The 15,199-nt window shown below is 48.3% G+C and overlaps 1 protein-coding gene across 4 annotated transcripts in view; it reads right to left on the reverse strand.

The window, feature by feature from the left end:
* Positions 1–1,365: 1,365 nt before the first annotated feature.
* SLC23A2 (solute carrier family 23 member 2) overlaps positions 1,366–15,199 on the reverse strand; it is a 108,496-nt gene continuing 94,662 nt past the window's right edge. For all 4 annotated transcript variants that reach the window (XM_069496481.1, XM_069496479.1, XM_069496478.1 and 1 more), the window contains 5 exons: positions 13,640–13,745; positions 9,978–10,107; positions 9,311–9,448; positions 6,649–6,744; positions 1,366–5,257 (listed from right to left, as the gene is read on the reverse strand). In XM_069496481.1, the coding sequence (XP_069352582.1) occupies positions 5,025–5,257; positions 6,649–6,744; positions 9,311–9,448; positions 9,978–10,107; positions 13,640–13,745 (703 nt within the window). In that variant the 3' untranslated portion in view covers positions 1,366–5,024. The remainder of the gene's footprint in view (positions 5,258–6,648; positions 6,745–9,310; positions 9,449–9,977; positions 10,108–13,639; positions 13,746–15,199) is intronic.

Here is a 15,199-nt window from a genome sequence, read left to right on the forward strand (position 1 = left end):
GTACCTGAGGATGATAAAGCCTGTGAACTTACTGAATTGAACTTCTTAATAGTCAATTTCCCTCCCTAGGTGATGACTTGCAATTAATCAGTCTCTCACATCCAAGGCTTCTGCATCCTTGAATTCAACTGAGGATGAAAAATACCTAAAAAAATAAATAAATTGAAAAATACAGTATAACAACTATTCGCACAGCACTTACATAGTATTAGGTATTATAAGGAATCCAGAAATGATTTAAAGTAGGCGGTAGGATGTACGTAGATCATATCCACATGCTACACCTCTTTACATCAGGGTCTTGAGGACACTTAGAATTTCACATCTGAGCGGGGTCCTGGAACCAATTCCCTGCAGATACGACGACTGTGCAGTTTTCTTACAGGCCAGCCCAAGAAGGAGGCACATGAACAGCAAAACTGTGTCCAGGAGAGCTTTTATTTGTACGGAACAAGTTTTAAAAATACAGAATAAAATAGCTTTATCTCTACTATTATTCACAACATCTGGTCCAAATATTACATATTTTTTAAAATACTTAAACATTTAATGAAGCCATGTTAGAAAAACAATATGAAAATTCTTTTTAAAAACTCCATAAAAGAATTACACATCTCAAAAAACAACCCCACCCCAAATACCCTCGGTATGCAAAATAAAAATAAACAAACAAAATCCCAGAAAGGTATATAGCCAAAGTCAGTCACAAAAACTCAAGGAAAATATAGGCATCCCCGCTGTTTTAAGAACAGTCAGAAATGTATTAATGTGTCAAACAAAGGTCGTTACTAACGAACAGAAAAGGAGATTCGTTTGAACTGTCAGTAAGATGGCGACTCGGGTAAGGGAATCCTAAGTGCCTGGAAACACGGACAGCAATGCTACGGACGCTGGATGACAGGGTGACGGTGAGGCACGGTCAACGACAACCTGAAAGGATGGGAATGTTTGTGAGGCTGCTGCGAGGGGATCCCCAGCACTCATGTGCTGTGTGGGTCTACGGAGGAAGCTGAACACTGGCAAAACTGGGCGGCCTTCTTGCACTACTCGGGTCTCACTGGAGGAGGGGGAGGGGGAGGAGATGTCCTATTCTCTGTGTCCAAATCATAAGGGGACAGAGTACAACAGGCAGCACCTGCATCCCCGGCCTCTCCTCTGAAGCTGAGGGGTGGCTCCCTGGAGAAGTGAGCTGTGTCAATGCTCGGGCACGGGGAGGGGGACGCGGGGCGCGCTCCCAAGGTGCACAGCAGGCGTGGCTGGGTGCGCACAGCTGGCGTCCAGCGACAGCCGGGCAAGCAGGCCCTCCTGCCAGCCATGCCAGGCCGGGCCGGTGCATGCAGCGAGCGTACACCCCGAGAACAGCTGCCTGCAGGACGCCGCCTCTTCTCTGGCCAGACCAGCTCTGGAATGAGGCTTCCGCTTGACCTTCTGTCTGGCGTGTTCACTCTTAGGGCCTTGGTATTACTGAAGATTAGGCTTGACAACTTTATGTCTAAGTTGCTAGTACCAATAGTTCAGCAGGGACACGAATGAAAGAAATCACAACTTAGCTCATGGTCATAAAATACGTGGATGGGTAAATAAAGTATACACACATACTAGAGATTCATCAATGGAGAAATTCTATCATCACATGACATTGTCATGAAAATTATATCATTCCCTCCCTGGAAAACTATGACTATTATCCTGGGTAGAAATGTTATTTTACTATATGGAAATACTGCAATATTCATGCATAAACCAAGTTGCCATCATGAAAGTCAGTATTCTACAGTATAAAGCAAAACCTGTGTGTGAATTTGTTACCATGAAAATGGGAAACCAACAGGACCCATGATGCTGCACTCCGGCTGGCATGGCTAAGCCACTTCTCTTGCCTTGCTCAATCCCAAGAAACTAACTAAAAGTTCACATATTTGAAATCCTCTTAACGGTTCTGAAAGTAAACATATCAGTGAATCTACATTAAACTTCCTAATGAGAATGAAGATCGCTTACAAAGACTAGAGCTATTTCCCATTATTCTATGAACCAGTGGTGGGATCCCTCCCACTCCACACCATGAAGATGGCATCATCTCCTGTCCTTATCAACACTTTCTACTTTCCATGTTGGGTTTGCCAGCACAAATGCTTTCTTTCAGGGACCAGGCAGGTGACATGTGAGGCTGGTAGGGTAGGTGGTCACTAAGGAAACTGGAGACTGAATGGCCTGCAAGGACATTCACATCCAAAGTATTTTAGAACAATCTACTGGCAAAACAAAGCATGATGGTCTGAAGCCCCAGCAATGCAGGACGACAACGCGAATGGGAAGTGTTACGACCACGCATGTTACAGCCATGCATGGCCACTGAGTCCCCCAAAACCTCCTTTTGGGTGTGTGCTTAAACCCAAGAAGCAGATGGATTTGTTCTTTTTTTTTCAAATATAGACTTTCATTCTGTAGCGTATGTGCGACCAGGAGGACCACATCCTAAAGTGGTTTGTGAACGTGTTGCATGTGCAAGATACGTTAGTTATCAGGGGACTGCAATCACTCTAGGCTGTGCAGAAAGTACCAGATTCGTGGGAGGCATCGAAGCAGGCTGCCCCCTTTTCTCCCCACCTCTGATCCCCTTCCGCCTCCTTGAACAGAATATCGAAAGATGGCCCCCCGATGGAGTAAGAAGGGCGGAAACCCTCTTTCAACGGGAGGTGCGGAGGATATGAATGCTTGCAGAGACATCTCCCAGACTAGCAGGGATGAAGCCTCCCACTAAAACCCAGCCCAAGGAGAGCTTCAGAAGGGAGTGGGTTTCTGGACATCTAAAGTACACACCCGGAGTGTTACTCACAGCAGGGAAGATGCCCAGTTAGGTCGAAGAGAACTTGCTCCTGAATTGCTGATGGCGCTCATTGTTTTTATTTGTCTATTTGGTCCTTCTGCACACCTAGGGAGCCAGAATACTGCAAATCTCTGGGACGTTTAGCAGCTTCCCCATTTTTCAGAGCAGAGAAATTGGAGATCTTGAGCAAAATACAAAAAGAAGGAACTGAGAGCAGCTCAGGGCAGAAGGGCGTGAGCCTGAAGGGCTTACCGCATTCAGAGGTATGGAAATTGTGAACCAGTGTGCTTCTAAACTATGCATTGAATACACATTTTAAAAAATATACAAAATTAAATGTAATTTAGAATCTAAGTCCTTTACTTTATCTGCATAAGATTTTGGCAAAACAATGTAGTGGCTCTGAGGTGTTCTTCTAGAATAAACCCTGAAGCCCCAAACTTCCAGGAGTCCAGGGGGCTGCAGAGACACGCCGATGCTGTGAGCATCACAGTGCAGAAAGCAGAGCCAGCCTGGGGTTGAGGGGGACAGGAAATGCACCGCGAGGACATGAGGCTGCTGAGAACCGCGCCCTGCTGCCCACCAAAGCTCACCCAGGGCAACGACCCCCCAAGACGTATGACCTCATGAAGCAAGGTCACTACTTCCTGTCTCAGGCTTTTCCTTTGGCTGAAAAACTTCAAACCAAATTCGACAGAAATCATTTTTTCAGAAAGAATTTAGTGTTATTAGTTAGATTTCTCTTAACAGCGGGAGCCTGTTGGCTGCATTTCCCACCACCTTCCGCCACAGCTTAAACAAGAAAGGTGGCATTTGGCCAAGGGACCTAAACCTTACCCTCTGCAAAATCAAGATCTAATGGGCATGCAAGCGTGACAACCCACAGAAAGTCTCCCTAGGCCGTGACTGCCAGAAATGACTCGCCACAGGAGAACTGGAGTATTCGGTTTACCGGAGGATGGCCCGGTCCACGCGGCGGCCCTGTCTGGTACATGCCCAGCTTCCCTTCTTCACAAAACAAATTCACATACGACTTGACCCACCGTTTCTGGGCTCTGGTCCAGTAGTCAGTTTTGATAAATAGATTAGGCATTACAGTATTTACACTTTCATGGTATCAAGCAATACAAAACACAACCACAACAATGGTTACTGGCCTCCAAAAGCCGTTACAACAAGCTTCCTTGACGGTGTCCACAGCTTTACAAATGCTGGTTCTCTTCTTAATTGGAGGGGGGGTGGGGGGGAGACAGGTAATAGGGGCGCAAGGAAAGAGGGTCACATGGAAAAACACTGATTTCAAAAATCTGCTATAGTCAGTAACATTAAATAGGAATAAAACCTTGAACTTATAGACGCACTTGACAACAGCATCACATGACGGCAGAGCCAAGACTCCCATGAACTTGTCTGATTGGTGCCCTCGCGTGGCACTCTGTACCTGTCACAGCACCCAGGAGTGATAAATGCCAGGTAGAGCGTCTCGGCCACAAGTAAATAGAGGCCAGCCGGGGCCAGGGCAGCGGGGGAAGGAGCAGTTGAGAATCAGACATTGGCTTCAGGGTCCTTTCCCTTCTGCTCCAATCCCCCGCACAGATTTTCACTTGATAGCATCTGTACAGACCTGACCCACGCCTGGGCCTGGGCGCAGGGCAGCCACAGCACCGTCTCCACTCGGGGTAACAGCCTCCTCCTACAGGAGTTACCAGGGACAGCAGAATCACATGAGCCAGGTATGACACTGTGAGGACACTGGTGTCCCTTGGTCAGAGGAGGTCTCTCCAGGCGCAGGCCGAGGTCAAACAGGAAGTGGGTCCAGGGGCTCCCAAGACAAAAAGCCCCGGAGCCCAAGGCAACCTGTAGGAAAACCAGCACGGGGTGGCAGAAGGGGACTGAAAACAAGGAATCACTGCGGATTTCAAACACCCACTCCCACGGGGGGCCTGCAACTTCAAGTTCAGTGACCACGGCCAGCAATGGACACTCTCGAAGGGCAAAGGGTCAAGGGCTTAAATAAGGAGATAGGCGAGACACGTATTAGACACGATCACCACCCACAACAGAAAAGCTACTTGTGATCTGTCTTAGCTCTGGGGTGAAGAATGTAAATGTAGATATACAAACATATATTTCACTTCTCGTGACCCAGCAGGAACTATGGGCACGCGCCTCCCGGCGGCTGGCGCGGCTGGGGCTATACCGCAGCCTGCGAGTCCTCGTCCGAGCCCCGGCTGCTGTCACTCTTCCTGAGCCCTTTCCACGTGTAGCCCACAAAGGTGGGGCTGATGGGCAAGTAGCTGAAGCATCTGTATTTCTTAATAATGTTCATGCCAAACGGCAAATTGTAGGATTCCATGCCGTCGAGTGACTTGTTCCCTTTGCCCACGCCCTTCTTCCACTTCCTAATTCCTCTTTCCTCTGGGGTACCTGTCACACACACCCCAAAATAAAACAAAGGAATGCTTGGTTTCATCGTTATGCTGAGAATGAGACTCTCATTTCATATATATCCAGTCCCCTAACTGGTTATCCAGTCTTCCAGCTCACCACTCCCTCCTCGAAATCTGTTCTCAAATACTGTGCACGATACACCTCTCTACAATGCAAATTTGAGCTCAGAGTCTTTATTATAACATACATTGCCTTCATCAACCAGTCACTGCACACTCACCTCCCACCCACACAGGCCCAGGGTTCTATTGCTTTGTTCTACTTTAGTGTGTGTGTGTGTGTGTGTGTGTGTGTGTGTTGGGGGGGGGGGGTAGGGGCGGATCTGCAGAAGTCACGTAACTGTGCTCCTGTGAGCACGAACTTCCACTGGTCTAACACTCCTGACCACTCTGAACCCTGACAGATGAGTCAGGGAGAAAGATCCGGGCACACAGGGCTTAGCAACTCCTGGATCCTATGGTGCAATGTTTAGGAAGCTCGTGACTTTTTTTTTTTTTTTTTAAACGTCTAAGCTATAACCCTCCCATCAGCGATTCAGTTAATAATGCAGACTTTAATTGTTATCTGCATGGCCGGGAACAGTGGCTCACGCCTGTAATCCTAGCACTCTGGGAGGCCGGGGTGGGAGGATCGATTGAGGTCAGGTGTTCGAGACCAGCCTGAACAAGAGTTAGACCCCCTCCTCTCTACTAAAAATAGAAAAAATTAGCCAGGTGTGATGGTATGCGTCTGTAGTCCCAGCTACTGGGGAGGCTGAGGCAGGATTGCTTGAGCCCAGAAGTTTGAGGTTGCTGTGAGCTAGCCTGACACCACAGCACTCTAGCCCGGGCAACAGAGTGAGACTCTTCTCTCAAAAAAAAAAAATTTCATGTGCCTAACTCCTGCGCCCCCTCTGCATGTCCCTTGTCATTGATTCTGGCTGCACTGATCTCCAGAATCAGCTTTTGCCCACTGTCCTCCACTGCCTTTTGGTCTTAGGTGGCTGGAAGCCCACCTGAGGAATGACTTATTTAAAGGACAGGCTCCCCAAGTAGAAGCAGGCTGTTTCCAGCTGGCTCGGGAATGTGTGAACAGTTGATGAAAGCCACAGTGCAGGGCCTCGGGCACAGGCTGTGCAGGGAGGGAGGCGGCAGCCCAAGGCGCGCCTGTCCCGCTGCCATCAACCACACGCAGGGAGCTCATCTGCTGGTCCTAACGGTCATTCAGAGGAGAACCAAATTAAGCTGGGAGTGTCATCTCAACTGTTTTAGAAGATAGTTTTAACCAGTGATGGCTTTGAAATGATTCACTCTTCCTGTTTCCCATTTCTATTTGGCAAAAACATAACGCACATATGTAAAAATGCATGCTTAATATATACCACATACCTGGGATGGTGTTATCCAAAATAAAAGCCACACAGCCTCCCACAAACATAGCAGTTGTGAGAAGGACGTTCAATACTTGATCGATTCCTGTTATCCCTGGAAACAGAACATACACACAAGGGTCATCGCTGCAGACGGGACAGACCTGCCCTCGACTCAGGAAGGAGCAATGGTGTGGGCTCGACTTCACCATCAGTGCAGTGCTCGAAAGTATAAATTTCCCCGTTGTACATGTGTAGATGAATATTTGCCAGTAATGTCTTAAACTACTACTATGAATACTCTCAACAACAATCCAAAGGTAGTTCCATAAGGGAGATTCCTGACAGTGGAACATAGAAGATGAATCTAATAGAGTGATGTTCATCCTATGATGAATTAATTAGGAAGCCACTGGGTCATAGTCTGCAGATAAAAAAAAAAAAAATTCAAAATAAAAAATGGTTGTCATAAGGCTGATAACCATTACAAAGTGAATGATAACACAACAAAAATATTTGTGGTATCTGCAATCAAACAAGGGCTTTCAGTATCCTGGGTTACTAATTAGTGCCTAGCTGTGTTCAATCAAGAGCAACTGGATTTACAAAGATGTCCTCCCATAAATGTGATATATTAAAATGTAAAAAGCAGCATGAATCTCCTTATTATTAGGAAGATCACACACTTTGTATACTTAACATGTAATGATCCTCAACAGAAAACAACAAGTGTTGGTGAGGCTGTGGAGAAACAGGAACCCTCGTACACAGCTGATGGGATAGTAAAACGGTACAGCCAGCATGGAAAACAGCGTGGCAGTTCCTCACAAAGTTAAATACAGAATTACCATAAGACCCAGCCATTCCACTCTTAGGTACGTACCCAGGAGAACTGAAAACAAATTGTGAATTCACTCCAACAAATTGTGAATTTGCATACGCACTAAAATGTGTTGATAAACCCAAAATGAAATACTCTGAGCACTTTCAGTCATGCCCAGGCATGCACAGAACAGTGAAAAATCTGAGTCGCCCAACAAACACATGTTCTGAGCTGAAGTCAAACAAAGCAAAGCGAAGCTCCGCCTTTCTGTTTTGGCTCTCATACTGTCAACAAGTGTCCTCTTGGCAGTCTGTTTGGTACCATGTGTGTCACATTTGGTGCTTTCTGTTGGTGATTTTGCTGCTTAAAACGGCCACCAACTGTGCTGAGGTGCCGTCCAGTGTGTCTAAGTGCAAGAAGGCTGTGGCGTGTGCTAGATTAAGACTCATTCAGACATGAGTTGTAGTACTGTTGGCCGTATTTTCCCTGGGTACAATGGTTCAGTATTTGCTAATTGTTTGTAGCAACTTCACAGAACATAACTATCATGAATAATGAGCACTGATTGTATCTGTACACCAATACTCATGACAGCCAAAGGTGGAAACAACCCAAATGGCCATCAATGGATGACTGGATAACCAAATTATGGAGTGTGTGTATACATACACACACACATTGGATTATCTAGTCAGAAAAAGGAATGAGATACTTACACGTGCTACATGTATCAGTCTTGAAAACATGCTAAGTGACAGAAGCCAGACACAAAAGGCCCCATATCGTGTGAGTCCATTTACGTGAAGGACCCAGACTAGGTGAACGCATAGAAACGGAAGGCAGAGTGGCGGCTGCCAGGGGCCGGGAGAAGGGGGACCACGGGGAATTACTGCTTACTGACTACGGAGTCTTATTTGAGGTGATGAAATGTTTTGGAAACTAGACAGAAGTGGTGGTGACACATTGTGAATGTACTAAATGCCACTGAACTGTTCACTTTCAAGTAGTTAATCTTATGTTCTGCGAATTTCACCTCAAAAAAATATATAAAATTGTTCTCAATTCTGCATTTGCTAAAATATTATCCGTAGCAATAGCTATTTCTTAAGATGCTTCCTTTGTTTATTCTTCATGACATCACGGGACTAAAATAAAAAGTAGAAGTTAAAAAGGTTAGTCTTGAATTCAAAGTAGCTATATACTCCCACTAGAAAGGCATGTGTTTTGGCCAAGAGCAGTGGCTCACGCCTAAAATCCTAGCACTCTAGGAGGCTGAGGTGGGAGGATCACTTGAGCTCAGGAGTTTGAGATGAGCCTGAACAAGAGCGAGACTCCATCTCTACTAAAAAATAAAGGAAAAACTAGCCAGGCGTGGTGGCGCATGCCTGTAGTCCCAGCTACTAAGGAAGGCTGAGGCAGGAGGGTCACTTGAACCCAGGAGGAGTCTGAGGTTGCTGTGAGCTATGCTGATGCCATGGCACTCTAGCCTGAGTGACAGAGTGAGACTCTGTCAAAAAAAAAAAAAAAAAACAGAAAGAAAAGAAAAACATGTGTTTCAAAGTCTATGAAGCTCAGTTTCAAGAAATTATACGTATTAATATAGCCATAAGTTTGAAAAATCAAAAGGTTTGCAGAGAGGCATTCTCCCACAGGAGAGGGTGCTGGTAAAAAGAGAGTTCAGCGTCCACATTGGTTATGTGCACACACCAATGGGAAGACCCTGCTGCGAAGTGAGATTCAAAAAGCCGCACAGACAAACGTTCACCGAAACAATTCTTGAAGTTCCAAAGTCCATTCCAACCAGTGAAGAGCTATGGTTCCAGCTCCTGCCCCCAGATTCAAGGCCTGCCTTCCTTACCTGTGACGAGAGGGTTCTGTCTGAGGTAACTTGGAAGGACGAGCCCAAAGAAGATGGAAAATCCAAGCACGAAGAGGTTCCGGGAAGAATTTAAATCAATGAACTGCAGGTTAGAGAGGCCAACAGCTGTGATCATGCCTGGAGAGACAAACACAGCAGACCACGAGACCCACTGAGCCCACCATGGAGCGGATGACAGACGCTCACAGCGGTCCCTGACGTCCTCTCTCTGTCCAGCAGCAGCAAACTGGAGAACCATGCAGTGGCAGGAAGGGGGAAGGTGTAGGGTCAGGTCCCCTCAAAGGGACCCTCAGCCTAAGCACTATTTGGGCTTACAGAGGGGCATAAACATCACATGAAGTTTTCATTAGACTGAGTAGAAAACTAAGGAAGTAGAAACTTTTGACTGAATCCAATTTTACAGAACGAATCCTTTTTATAGGGATTTGTTCTGGGAAGTTTGGGTTCCGCCGAGGGGCCACATTCAGGGAACTGGAGGGCCACGTGTGGCCTTAAGGCTGCAGGGTCCCCACCCCTGACATATCCTTTTGTATTTTAAAACAGAAATTTATTGTTAGCTTCTTACTGAAGCTAGTCAGCAAAAACCTCATGATCCCCATTAATAATTAGCAAATGTAGAGAAAGGAGGCCGAGGGGGGAGGTTTACCGAAGAGTGTGCAGAAGAGGGCTCCGAGCACGGGATCCGGAAGAGACGCAAAGAGGGCGCTGAACTTGCCGATCATGCCCAGGGCGAGCATGAGGGCTGCTCCGCACTGGATCACGCGGCGGCTGCCGACCTGTGGGATGCAGCAGAGGCAGGGCAGGCTCACTGGCCGTCCTCCAGGAGCTGGGACTCCACCCAGGCCTCCCGGGGCCCAGGGCAAATGTGACAGAGTCCTTAGGCAAAACCTAGATCAGTCTTTAAACTTTCAGTTAACAGGGACTGATCTCAGTATGCATCACCATGAATTACTCTAAAGACACCCAGAATAGAGATACTTGCCACCTTCCCCTCTCCCCAGCTGACTCTCCTGGCCTGACTGTAGGTGACCCGCAGGATGGGCCGTGGCTTCTCCATGCTTGGGTGATGCCCCCTGCGCTAAGGCCCTGGGTCTCCAATATCCTCATGTGACCCTCGGCTGGGATGACCCTCTGTCTCCAACGCAAAAGCCACACTTTGCCCCTGCCTCTCCCCTGGGTTCCCTGCACCGCCCCTTCAACAAGTCGCCCCCCCCCCCCCCAAGCCTGTCAGCCGCAGCTCTAGCTCCCCACACCCTAAATCAGACCAAACCTCAAACACCCAGGCAACCTCCTCTGCTCATGGCACCTTGCCCATGACAGAAGCCACAGTAGTGGGCCCAGGGGTGAGCACTCAGCCCTGCCGCTGTCTTGCATCCCTGCCCTGTCCCTGACTGTGTGACCGGGCGAGGAACTTGGCCTCTCGGGGCCTCACGATCCTCATCTCTGTCACAGGCAAGCCATGTGGTTTGGCTTTGGGGACTAAATGAGACGTGCATAAAACAAACAGTCTGGACGGTAGCTAGCAAGCACTGAGCCATCTGACAGCCTCCCAACTGGGCCTGCCGCCTCTGGCCTCTCCTGCATCCACTTGTTCTCTACATTGACACAGAGTGACCTTTTTAACACACGGATTTGGGTGAGGTCAGTCCCCTGCTTAAATCCTTTGGTGCTCATGAAATAAAACCCACTTCTCAGGCTCTTCCCAACAAAGCCTTGCCCGCCGGCCCTCCCTCCTGTGTCCCAGCCCTGGCCGTGCTGGGAGCTCACTGCCAGGCCCGTTTACCTTCCTGGCCAGTTCCCAGACATATCCTTTGAACGCAACCTCTGAAAGCCTTCCTGACTCCAGGACTCGTGCCCCACTCTGGGCCTCTGCAGCACCGTGGATGGCTTTTCCCACATGGTCGCATCCTTATCTGTTCCACCTGATCTCTGCCCTCCAGCAGCCTCCATGTGGCCTGCTGTCACCCAACAGCGGGAGGTGAGCTGGCACCTGGCTCAAGAATCCTGCACTGCTGGCCCTATTCTGGGCTGCCTTTTTCAGGAAACATCTGAAGACATAAAGTGGGGCAAGGAGGTTCCAAAAGTGGTTGGGGCCGTGTCCACAGGGCTTGACGTATGACTCACAGTGAGAAGACGGTTGCTTAAAGTAATTAAAATGAAATAAAATTTTAAGTGCATTTCCTTACTTGCCATCTTGAGAGCGCTCACTAGGCACTCTGGTGTGGCTGGTGCAGCCGTATGGGAGGGCGCAGGGGTGGAGCACCGTGACCACTGCGCAAAGCTCTCAGAGGACCCCAGGGTCCGCTGGTCAAGCTTCAGAGCCCGATCTTTTACTGTGCATGTGAAAGGCGGCCATCCAGCCAGACTCGGCCACTGTGTCCAGCCCCTTCCCGCACCACAGAAGGCAGGGAGCAGTGGCAAAGATCACACAAACTGATGAATCAAGCGAAGGGGACATATTCTTGGCAACTACTACAGGATAAGCCAAGTGATAGTTTTTCAAATAATTTCTATCCCAAGTTAGTAGAATCCAAGGATAACGGAATCCATGCCTAAGGAACTCCAGGACGGGGAGGGCTGGCTGTGATTTTTGGAGATTAGCTATGTGCCTACGGGCTGGTGGCAGCAAACTGCCTGAAGACTGGCCTGGCTCGGGCTCATTCTGTGCCCAGGAGACCTGACCCTCCCTCCCTGTGTGCGGCACCGGCTTCTCACCACGGGCAGCACCAGCGTCCCAGGGATGGGGCTGCAGGAGGTGCCCATCAGGCAGCCTTCCCTCGCATGCCCCGTAAACCGGGAGCAACAGACAGGTGGGGCTATGTGCACACCTGAAGCTGGGCCCTGGCACGGCCCTGCCAACTTAGCGAAAACCAATGAACAGACCAGGCATGCGCCTGCGTGCATGTGCCCTTCCCTCTCACCTGGATTTGCAATCCAGACTAATCAAACTTAGTATCTGGTTTCGTTTATCTGGTTATAAAAATCTCACGTGGGGGTTGGGGTGAGGGAGACCTGTGAGTTGCGTGGGCCGTCAGGGAGGGGGAACCAGCTAGAACAGCTGTAGCTGCGCAACACGCCATTGCTGGTGGGGGGTGGGGCTGCGTCCCTCCACACCCTGGCAAGAAGTACTCTCTGGCCTACGGCAGCTGGGATAATAAAGTTTATGTAAATATAAACTAGAGTATCAAGTAATAAACTTGAAAGGCCTAGGAGCAGGCTTTTGGGGTGGGGCAGCCCCAGGTTCATGTGTCGGGGGGGGGTGGGTGGGGAGGGGAGGAGAGGCAAGTGTGTCAGGCTCGTGTCCAGGCCCTGCTTCTAGCCGGGTGACTCCTGTGACTTGTTTTATCCACTAGACGCCACATCAGATTTCATCTGAAGGAGAAGGACCCTGCTGCTGAGGTTCAAAAACCATTCTTTCATGTAAGATCAACATAATTCTGTAGAGAGTGGTATGATCTCTCATCTAAAACCAGTGATACCTCCACTTGGTTTCCCATTCTGCCTCCTCCCCTGCCCCGCTCATGGTCTATTCCCATCACAGCAAAAAAAAATTAAAAAAAAAAAAAATCAGATTGAGCCACGCCCTTTGGCACCCCTTCCACCTAGCATCTGTGGCTGCAACTATAGGGCCTGCGGGACCTATAGTCACCTGGTCCTCAGTCACCTGGCAGACCTACCTGCTCTTACTCCTCCCCTCCTCGCCCTGCTCCTGCCCCTGTGGCCTCCTTGCTGACCTTCCACCTCCAGGACAGGGCTACCACACCCCTGCATGCAGCGTGTCTGGAACAGTCTTCCCCAGCTCACCTGCAGGCTGCCTCCCTCCACCCTTCAGGTCTTTGTTCAAGGTTATCTGGCTACTATTTAACACTTAATCGCCCTCTCGCCATCATCCCCCACCCTGCCCCATGTTGTTTCCTCCGTGCTTATCACGGCTGGCATCCTGTATCATTTACTGACTCAGTACGCTTACTGTTGATTGTCCGTCTTTCCTTGCTAGCATGTAAACTCCACTGTTTAATTCACTGACGTAGCCCAGGTGCCTAGAACAGCAGCTGGGCGCAGGGTTGGTGCATGATAAATATTTGTAGACTCCTTGAAGGAATGATAGCCCCCGAGTGCCTCCCTTCCCGGGCCGGCCAAGTGAGGAGAGACTCCAAATAAGCCCTCTAAAAACTCAGAGAAGAGAAGGGGACAGAAGATCATCTCGGAATTGGAGGCTCTTCCCTTTGAAACCTGCAGTGGTCACGCCACTCAATAACATGACCAACGTTTAGTGGCCCAACCATGTAATTAGAAAAATATTCGTACCTTTGTAATTCCCAAAACGCCAATGTTGGGACTGGATGATGTAGAGCCATTCCCGGTACCAAATATGCCATCGAGAACACAGGAGAGACCCTCCACGAAAATTCCCCTAGAATGTAATGAAAAACATTCATTCAGGGGGGGAACCACTCGGAAATAGCCTCCAAACATCTGCAACCCGAAGAAGCCTGGTCCGCAGACCCGCAGCTTCCACACCCTGGGGAGATGGGAGATGCAGTCTCAGGCCCCACCCCAGACCTGAAGCAGAACCCGCATGTTAACAGAACCCCCGTGCTCGTGCGATTCTGAGAAGCACCTCTCCAAGTCACACGAGACACGGGTGGTTTAAAATCATTCCAAATGAAAACAGAGGATTTTAGCCAGAAAATAAAGCATTTGTTGGGATATAAGACAAACATGAGCTGTGTGTCGAAATAAACCATACGGATTTGATCCGTTACTATTAAAATCCAGTTTCATGAGGAAGGAAATGTTTTGTGATTTCATAAAACACTGAAACTTTTAAACCTATTGATATACAGGTATTTGACCACATGTAGCAACTCCGTTAGTGAAAGATGTAGAAACCAGGACCAAAAGTCCCAGCAGAACCAGTGTGGGACATGCCAAGAACCAGCCCACAGATCTCATCACACACAATCCCTCTGCAGGTGCAGCAGCCTGCTGGCACGGGGGCGACCTGGGCTATTTTTTTTTTTCTCTGCAGCCTCCTCAGGGTCAATTCCCTACCGATTTCTAGAAACTAAAGACCAAGTGTTTTGACAACGTAAACTCCACAGCCCATAAACCTCTAGATCCTGCAGATTTCATTCATTCCTTCCTCTTCCTGTTCCTATGTATATGAATTGAAATTGTGAACAGATTACACGGCACCTACCCTTAGGAACAGCTGGAATGCATCTATTGGACAGACCTGGAGCAGTTACTGTCTGCTGCCAAGGTTTCCACTACAGATGTGAGGAAAAGGTGTCCCTGTGTTTTTTGTCTGATTGTGGCAGCCAAGATGGAATGGTGGAATATAGAAGAAAAACAGGTAATCTTGGCAACTCAGAAATAACCCTGGTTAGCCAGGTGTGGTGGCTCAAGCCTATAGTCCCAGCTACTCGGGAGGTGGAGGCAGGAGGATTGCTGGAGCCCAGGAATTCGCAACTGTAGTGCTAGGATTGTGCCTGTGAACAGCCACTGCACTCCAGCCTGGGTAACACAGTGAGACCTTGTCTCTTTGAAAAAAAGAAATGAAAAGCAAAAATAAACAACCCTATAAACAGTTAAGAGCCTGTTTTACTGCAAAGAATCTAAAGTTTTAGTTTACAGGAAAAAAAAAAAAGAATAGTTGGAAAAACAAGACAAGAAAATCAAAGACAGTACATAAAGAAATAAATTGAGAACAACAAGACAAGAAAATCAAAGGTAGGTGTGTGTGTGTGTGTGTGTGTGTGTGTGTATGTATCTTTCTCAGATGATACAAAACCAAGCAAAGAACAAGGGCGATGCCTGGCGTTTGTTTCAGGGCATTTAAGGCTTAAAGCGGTTTCACGGAGA

The sequence above is a fragment of the Eulemur rufifrons genome, chromosome 20 (genome assembly GCF_041146395.1).
Source record: "Eulemur rufifrons isolate Redbay chromosome 20, OSU_ERuf_1, whole genome shotgun sequence".
NCBI lineage: Eukaryota > Metazoa > Chordata > Mammalia > Primates > Lemuridae > Eulemur > Eulemur rufifrons.